The 9,062-nt window shown below is 42.8% G+C and overlaps 2 protein-coding genes across 8 annotated transcripts in view; both read left to right on the forward strand.

Annotated features, from left to right (window-relative positions):
- Positions 1 to 6,189, forward strand: part of CCDC14 (coiled-coil domain containing 14) — a 75,690-nt gene extending 69,501 nt beyond the window's left edge. The window contains exons 13-15 of one of the 2 annotated variants that reach the window (XR_004734191.3): positions 2,446 to 2,659; positions 4,433 to 4,630; positions 5,714 to 6,189. Coding sequence is in view for 1 of the 2 variants with exons in the window: in XM_035274000.3 (XP_035129891.2) it covers positions 2,446 to 2,551 (106 nt within the window). In the remaining variant the exon portion in view is untranslated. Of the gene's footprint in view, positions 1 to 2,445; positions 2,752 to 4,432; positions 4,631 to 5,713 lie in introns of those variants that run through there. The other variant, XM_035274000.3, reaches the window with a different exon arrangement.
- Positions 6,190 to 7,138: 949 nt separating this feature from the next.
- The window catches only part of MYLK (myosin light chain kinase), a 283,432-nt gene continuing 281,508 nt past the window's right edge, over positions 7,139 to 9,062 (forward strand). For 5 of the 6 annotated variants that reach the window (XM_008982318.5, XM_078351931.1, XM_078351932.1 and 2 more), the window contains exon 1: positions 7,139 to 7,239. The gene's annotated coding sequence lies outside the window, so the exon portion shown is untranslated. Of the gene's footprint in view, positions 7,240 to 7,486; positions 7,638 to 9,062 lie in introns of all 6 variants that reach the window. The other variant, XM_078351929.1, reaches the window with a different exon arrangement.

Raw genomic sequence — 9,062 nt, forward strand, 5'->3', positions numbered from 1 at the left:
CTTAAAATGCAGGTGGGAGATGGGGAGTAATTATAAAATTTTGGGGCTGTTGATCTAAGTGATAACGATTGTAAAGACTTAGTACTTGGGTATGTAATACATTTTCCCTGCCCCTGCCCATATGACTTTCCTGTACTTTAAATCCTATTATCTTATGTATTATCCTTATATGATAGGAAAAGTTAATCTTTGTCATTGGAAAAGGTTTCCTATATGGTTAATACGTAAGATAATAAGATTTAAAGAATAAATGTAACATAAAATAACAGGATTCGAAGTACAGAAAATCAGTGTACAGTGAATATTTATAGGAACAACTCTATAAATCATATTTTAAAGCTTGGTATATCTGTATTTTCATATGTTAATACTCCTGGTCAAGGAATTAATCATTTTTTAAAAAGATTTTAATGCCCCCACCCCACCAGCATCTGGTAACTACCATTCTACTCTCTGCTGCTGTGAGTTCAACTTTTAAAGATTCTACAAGTAGGTGAGATCATGTAATATTTGTCTTTCTGTGCCTGGCTTATTTCACGTAACATAATGTCCTCTAGTTTCACCCATGTTGTTGCGAATGCAGGATTTTCTTTTTGAGGTTGAATATTTTTCATAGTGTGTCTATATATACCATGTCTTAGTCTGTTTCTGTTGCTTATAATAGAATACCTAAAGCTGGGTAATTTATAAATAAAAGGTGTTCATTTATTACAGTGTGGAAGCTGAGAAGTCCAAGGTCAAGGGGCCTCACCTGGTGAGAGCCTTACTGCTATTGGGCTCTCTGCAAAGTCTCAGGGCAGTCCAGGGTATCACATGCAAGGGTGCTGAGCATGCTCGTCCTCTTCTTATAAAGCGACCACTCCCATGATAACCCGTTATTCCATTAACCCATTACTCAATTAACCCATGACTCAAACACTTCTTAAAGACCTCATCTCTCAACACTGCCACATTGTCGATTAAATTTCAACGTAAGTTTTGGAGAGGACAGATATTCAAACCATAGTACCACATTTTATTTATTCATTTATTTGCTGATGGATGCTTAGGTTGATTCCATATCTTGACTGTTGTGAATAATGCCAAACAGCGTCCCAACCTGTGTCTCCGCTGTGATGGTGACCATGTAAGACAATGTCTGCATGTGCCAGGAGCATAACAATATGGTTTGGCTCTGTGTCCCCACCCAAATCTCATCTTGTAGCTCCCATAATTCTCATGTGTTGTGGGAGGGACCTGGTGGGAGATGATTTAATCATGGGGTTGGGTCTTTCCTGTGCTGTTCTTGTGATAGTGAATGGGTCTCACAAGATCTGATGGTTTTAAAAGCAGGAGTTTCTCTGTACAACCTCTCTCTTTGCCTGCTGCCATTCATGTAAGATGTGACTTACTTCTCCTTAACTTCCACCATGATTGTGAGGCCTCCCCAGCTATGTGAAACTGTAAGTCCATTAAACCTCTTTTTCTCTCCAGTCTTGAGTATGTTTTCATCAGCAGCTTGAAAAAAGACTAGTAAACAAACCTCCACCTAGATTTTAGAGGATGTATGGAAATGTCTGGGTTTCTAGGCAGAAGTCTGCTGCAGGGGCAGAGCCCCCATGGAGAACCTCTGCTAGGTTAGTGTGGAGGGGAATTGTGGGGTTGGAACCCCCATGGAAAGTCCCCACTGTGGCACTGCCTAGTGGAGCTGTGAGAAGAGGGCTACCATCCTTTGGTGGAGCTGTGAGAAGAGGGCTATCATCTTTTAGTGGAGCTGTGAGAAGAGGGCTATCATCCTTCAGATGCCAGAATTGCAGATCCACCAACAGTTTGCACTGTGTACCTGGAAAAGCTTCAGACACTCAATGCCAGCCTGTGAAAGCAGCCACAGGGGCTGTACCCTGCAGAGCTATTTGGGTGGAGCTTCCCAAGGCCTTGGAAGCCCACCCTTGCATCAGCATGCCCTGGATGTGAGATATGAATTCAAAGGATATTATTTTAGAGCTTTCAGATTAATGACTTCCCTGCTGAGTTTTGGATTTGCATGCGGCCTGTAGCTCCTTTGTTTTGGCCAATGTCTCCTTTTTTTTTTCCAGATGGTTTCTCCCTCTGTTGTTCAGCCTGGAGTACCATGTGCAATCTCAACTCACTGCAGCCTCTGCCTCCTGAGTTCCAGTGATTCTCCCACCTCAGCCTCCAAGTAGCTGGGATATCAGGAGCATACCACCATGCCTGGCTAACTTTTTTGTATTTTTAGTAGAGACAGGGTTTCATCATGTTGCCCAGGCTGGTCTTGAACTCCTGACTTCAAGTAATCCACTTGTCTTGGCCTCCCAAATTGGTGGGATTACAGGAATGAGCCATTGTGCCTGGCTGCAATTTCTCCCTTTTGGAATGGGAGCATTTACCTAACGCCTGTATCCCCATTGCATCTTAGAAATAACTAACTTGTTTTTTATTTTACAGGTTCACAGGAGAAGGGACTTACTTTTCTCAGATGAGACTTTGGGCTGTGGATTTTCTAGCTAATGCTGAAATGGGTGAAGATTGGAAGACTGCTGAGAAGGGATAATTGTATTTTGAACGTGAGCAGGACATGAGATTTGAGAGGGGCCAGGGATGGAATTATATGGTTTGGATTTCCCACCCAAATCTCATGTTGAATTGGAGGAGGGACCTGGTAAGAAGTGATTAAATTATGGATCATGGGGGAAGATTTCCCCCTTGCTGTTCTCATGATAGTGAGTGAGTTCTCGTAACATCTGATGGTATAAAATTGTATGGCACTTCCCTATGAAGTGGAGTGCAGTGGTGCAATTTCTTCACTTCACTTCCGCTTCACTTTCTGCCATGATTGTGAGTTTCCTGTGGCCTCCCAGTCATTTTTCCTGTTAAACCTGAGGACCTGTGATTCAATTAAGTGTCTTTTCTTCATAAATTACCCAGTTTCAGGTAGCTCTTATAGCAGTGTGAAAATGGACTAATACAAGTTGAAAGAAAAGGAAGAGCCAGGTAAAAATGAGTAAGGGGAACTTACTCAAAGAGCCAGGAAATCTCAGAAATCTAGCCACTATATGTGTGTGTGTGTGTGTGTGTGTGTGTGTGTGTAGAATTTTATATATAAAATATATATGTATATTATATATATGTTATATATTTATATTATATAATATACATATATATTATATATAGCTTTATTATATATAATTTATAATTTAATATTATATATATATATAACTTTATTTTATTTTGAGATGGAGTCTCCCTCTGTCACCAGGATGGAGTGCAGAGGTGCGATCTCGGCTCACTGCAACCTCTGCCTCCTGGGTTCAAGTAATTCTCTTGCCTCAGCCTCCCATTAGCTGGGACTATAGGCATGCACCACTACACTCAGCTAATTTTTGTATTTTTAAAATAGTGATGGCTTTTCACCATGTTGGCAAGGATGGTCTTGATCTCTTAACCTTGTGATCCACCTGCCTCAGCCTCCCAAAGTGCTGGGATTATAGGCGTGAGCTCCCATGCCTGGCCCATGTGTATTTTTTGGCACTACTCAGAAATAACAAAAGGGAAAGCTTTGTGAAGTTTGAAAAACAGTCCGAACCAAACCCTTTTAAAAGTTCACGAAAACAAAATTCACATAAAAATGATCAACAAAAAAATACTAAGGTCAACTCTTATGTAAAGTTACTACAAAAAAAGTGAAAAAAGACCCATAACCTCCAGAAAGATATGTTCAAAAAACCAGTTAAAGCTATAATGTCCTAAAAAAGCCAATACACATTGAAACCATGAAAGAACAGCATACATCAGAATTAGAGAAACCCAGAAATTGGAACAGAACTCCCAGAAGAATTAAACATTTTAAAAAGCATTTGAGAAATAAAGATTAACCTATAAAGAACAAAAGAACAAATAAATATAACTAATAAAGTTTTAAATGAAGGTGAAAAGGTGGGAAGTTTATAAAATGAAAAATAAAGAAATTAAAAAGATTTGAGGGAAAGTGTCAAATATTGAAGATAGACAAAGGAGGTTCAACATGTAGATAAGTCTCTGGAGAAGCAATCTAAAGACAGAACTAATGTTTAAAATTGTAATTGAAGAAAACTTTCCTGAAATTAACAACATATATGTATTTGAAACTACATTTGAAAGATGTACACACTGTGTACTTTCAAACCAGTACAAGCAACAGACAGACACTCTAATAAAATTACTGTATTTGAAAGAAAAAGATAAAGTTTTTTGGGCATCTAGGCAAAATGAGAAGGTGCTGTCTATGAACCAGAAAGAAGGCTCTCAACAGACACTGAATCTTTTGGAGTCTTTTGATACAGAGGACACAGAAACATGCTTGATCTTGGACTTCCCAGCCCCCAGAACTGTAAGAAATAATATTTCTTGTTTATAAGCCACTCATTTTGTGTGTGCTTTTTTTTTGTTGTTATAGCAACCCAGCTGGACCAAGACACCAAGTATTTTATATCCAACAAAATTGACCTTCACATAAAATGGCATGAATAAACTGTAAGCAACATGCAAGAAGTCAGAGCATATTCTTTCCATAAACCCTTCCTAAGGAATCTACTACAGGACAAGCTTTCAGACAACAAAATGACTAAAGATACATATACATAAGGAATTAATGGTAAGCATTAAATGTATATTTAAGCTCTAATTAGGATTAGAATTGTAGAATTGTAAAACTAAGACTAAATTAGGGTTAAATAAGAAGATTATGGTATGCAATGGCTATAGAAGCTGACAATTTAGAGTATAACTATAAAAGATGGATAGCATACACAAAGAAATGAACTTTTCAAGAATCAAAAGTGATGATGGTAGTATTAACATAGTTATTCTGAGATTATTATTGTATGTTTAATGCAAATGAAAGCAAACTAGTAAATTTGGATATTCTAATTTCATCATCCCCTTTGTCCTTGAGAACTAGAATTCTCTACATGGCAGAAAGGAGGTCCTAATGCAATATAGAAGATGTTAAGGAAAAACTATAGCCTGATATTAAATTGGAAATATTAATAAGAACTAATTAAGAAAATATTATGAAGAATAATATTCTTTAGAGTATTAAAGAATGAAGTATTCTTTACTAGCTCTGTCTATTGAAAAGGCCTAGAAACAGTTACCAACCTAGTAGCAATGAATACCCCTAGTGCTCATATTGTTATCTTAAAATTTCAACAGAAGAAACTAGAGCTTCTTGGAGAAATGGCTGATTCCAGCTTTGAGGTAGCAAATGTACAGATGTGCCTGGAACATCTTGTCATATCATATAGCAAGGAAGCTATCAAAGACTTCTAGAGCCTTTGAAGCTCTTTGCACATGAGAGAGAGAGAGAGAGAGAGAGAGAGAGAGAGAATACTAGAATCTTATCAAAAGAAGCCAGGAGCCACATTGAAGAAGCTCCTACTGGCCAAAGATGGGACAATTTGAGCTCTAATTTAGCAGATGGAAACCTACAAATATATTTAAATTCATTAATTTATGATATTAAAGAAATCTAAGAATGACAGAATCAATTCATCATTTTGAAAACTGGGTAAACTAAAAAAAAAATAAAGAAGCAGGTATTCATAGTGCCTTTCCTATCTCAGGGTAATCAAATAGTAGATGAGAGGAAGCATCTCCTTATACACTTATTGAATTCATAAATGAAAACAAAATTAGAATATTATGATTTTGCAACCTTGTTTATTAATGAATCTAGGAATTGAGCATGGACAGCTGCTAACCTCAAAAAAGAGCGAACACCAGACATTATGATCAAGTACCTTTTGATGAAAAGAACGAACAATCATCTATAATCTTACAAAAGCCATCAAACTTCAGTCGTAGGAAGACCCTGGATCAGCTGCCAGCTTGCAGTCAATACAGAGGACAGAGAAACATGCTGAATTGCCTCATGAATGTGCAACCCCCAGACTGAAAAAATCAAGGGCTTAAGTTCTTTAACGAATAATTGTAAGAAAAAGACTTAAAAGGCAGATCAAGTTAATAAAAAGTGAGGGGCAGGGTGTACCCTTAGAAGATAGCAAGAAAAAGAAAAGCAACAAAAGTGACTTCATGAAAGTCAGGTTAGCGGTTACTTTTGGGAGGACGGAGAAACAAGGCTGTCATGGAGTAGGGCACAAGGAGGGACTTCTGGGGTGGCTGTCAGAGTTCTATTTCTTGATCCAGGTGGTGATTATAAGGGTGTTCCCTTTATAATAATTCATTAGTCTATATATTTGTTTTTTGTGGTTTTCTTTGTTTTATTTTACAACTATATATATATATATATATATATTTTAAAAACCACCACTTAACCTACAGTAAACAGTTTTTAAAAAACAAAAGAAGGTCCAAGTGAAGAGATCAGAAGCTATAAAATATTTCATATTGGGTGCAAACTAAACATAGAGCAAGCCAAAACCAAAAACAAACACCTCCTCCCCCATGCCCCTCTTTTTTACTTAAAGAACTGTGTAGGTATCTTCCAAGCCAATGAGAGATTCTTAACACACACAAGGGGAATATGTCAAAGGAACCGTGGGGCTGAGTTGCAGCGCTGGAAGATGTCTGAAAAAACCTTCCGGCACTAAAACCTTAGCCATGGTTTCGCTGACATCTTCATTTTACGGATGAGAAAACTGAGGCCCAGAGGCAGCCAGTGTCTTCTGCACGCTCACAAAGCTAGCATCAGCCCCTGACCTAAGGCCTGGCTCTCAGGATCTGGGACTAAGACACGCACCACGACAGCACCAGCTCGCTGACCGCCGCGTGCGGGGAGTAACTGGGGCGGTGCGGGGCCAGGGCGAGGAGGCGCGGGGTCTGACGCTCGGTTATGCTGCGGATTCTCCGCTCCCGACTCTCAGGCAGAGCGCGGGTGGGCGTGGCGGGAAGGGCAGCAGGTCCCCTCCCCGAGCGCTATGCAAATGTAATGCAAATAAGCGTATGGGGGATGGAGCGGCGGTTTGAGTGCTGACCCCGCAGCGCCGCGCTCTCTGTCGCTCGCCCCCGCGTGCGTCCGCTCTGCGCTCTCGCACTTACTAGCTTTCTCGCCGGGTCGCTCACCCCGGCCCCGCCCCGTCCCGTCCCGCCCCGCACTGCCCCGTCCGGGACGCTCCTCGCAGGCTCCGCGCGCTACCCGGTCGGTTGGCAGCCGGGCGCGGAGCGAGCGCTGAGCCAGCGCTGTGCGCCTGCGGCCGGGGCGCCCCGCGGAGCGCCGGCTCCCGGGCCGCCTTAGCCGCGCAGGTGAGTGAGCCCGCCCCACGCTTTTGTCCAGGCGCGGGCCCTGGGAGTCAAGGCTATGAGGGTGGGAGTTCTGGGTGGGGGCTGGGACCCCCACCGTCCCTGCCGCCCGACTCCCCTGCTGGAGAGGGGCTCCGAAGTGCGGTGAGGAGTCAGGGCGTAAGGAGACGACCCCAGTGACGCCAGGCTGCAGGAGTTTTCTTTTGCGGAGATGAAGTGCTTGGGGACAGTGATGCGATTGTCTCTCTAGGAATCATCCGAAGGGGATGCCTTTGATTTGAGGGGCAGGAGAAGCGGGCCCTTTTCTCAGCTCCCAGACCCTTGCTGGAGAAGTCGGTGACGGCCGCTAGGAAGGGGGTGCCACGTGAAGGTCCTTCCAGCCCAAATGTGATTCCGGGAAGGTAGGGCGGGGAAGGCGGCCGGCGGGTGCCAGACTGGCCATCCCAGGCGAAGCTGGGGCGCGGGCTTTGCGGACTTATTCCTACTCCGTACTTTTCACTTAAGCCCCTCGCCTCGCTCTGCCTCCTTCGCGCTAACTGATGCCATTGTTGAGGGACCTTGTTCGCCGATGATTGCGGTTGGAAAGTTTTGGATAAACTTCTCAGGAGATATGAGCTGTCAATGGTTGAGGTAGACCCCTTCCTGGAACTTATGGAGCTAAAACCCTTCAAAATCCAAAGGACTGAATTTCTAGGAGTGGCGTTGCAGATGCGAAGATGGGCTGATGGGGAAATGGTTTCTAGGATTGTTTTTAGATTGGGGTGTGTGTGTGTGTGTGTGTGTGTGTGTGTGTGTGTGTTGGGGGGCGGGGCACCTTCTATTTCATAATCAGAAGAAAAAGACCCAGCTCTAATGGAGTCTAGAGGGTGTAAAATTAGCTGTTGTGATTCAGGAGGCTGGGTGGGTGTCGGGAAGAACCTGGGCAGTGGGCGTGGTGCCAGGCCTCCTCTCCCCAAGTGCAAAGGCCAGAGTATATGCAGTGACCTCCCACCCCACAGCCTTTGAGAGCCTGCCCTGGAGCTGCATCCCCCTTCCAAGTGAGGCTGTGTTCTTCCACACCTGAATGGAATCCTTTTTGTCAAAATGCACAACTTGTCAGTAAATTATTTCCAAATGGGGTGCTTAGGAGGACCATTCGGGGAACTTCACCCATGCTTCAAAGCATCAGGAATTAACACTGCAAGTGTCTGGGAGAAGTGTAGTAACTAAATAAATAAAGTCTGGTAACTTTATTGGGTTCCTACAAGGCATTTAGGGTTCTAATAGAACTGTTTTTCTCCCTTTCTTTCCCTCTTGCCCTGTATTATCTGTTTTCTTTTCTCTTAAAATTCTTGACTTCCTTCTCTCATTTGCGATTCTCTAAGTCTCTTCCCCACCCTGCACACTGTGGGACTGTGGAGGATGATGCTGTTGGCACCATAGTGCCCTAGAGCATCATGGAATTTTCCTTCCTGCTCAGAGTGACATTACCCCTTTTTCTCCAAGTCTCAGTGGGCCAGAAGCCTTGGGCTGGGGCAAGTAGGAGCCTGAGCAGTTGGTCCTGGGTCCGGAGCGGTTGGACTCTGGATGCTGGATTGGGTAGTGGGTACTCTGGGGACATGCACAAGAGCTTCGTTTGCCAAGATGTACAGGTCTGTTCCATTGCTCACTGATGATACAAAGGATGCTGGGCCTTCTTTGCAGCTAGGCATGAGCTTGGAGAACTACCCCATGGTGGTGAAGCATTTATGCTTGTTCATCTCCCATGTTCAGTTTCTTTTGTGTAATAATTGGCTAGTTGAGGAGGAGGGTAGCTGCAGCCTTGTAGGTGTTTCCTTGTCTTACTT

This window comes from Callithrix jacchus, chromosome 15 (assembly GCF_049354715.1).
Source record: "Callithrix jacchus isolate 240 chromosome 15, calJac240_pri, whole genome shotgun sequence".
Classification (NCBI taxonomy): domain Eukaryota; kingdom Metazoa; phylum Chordata; class Mammalia; order Primates; family Cebidae; genus Callithrix; species Callithrix jacchus.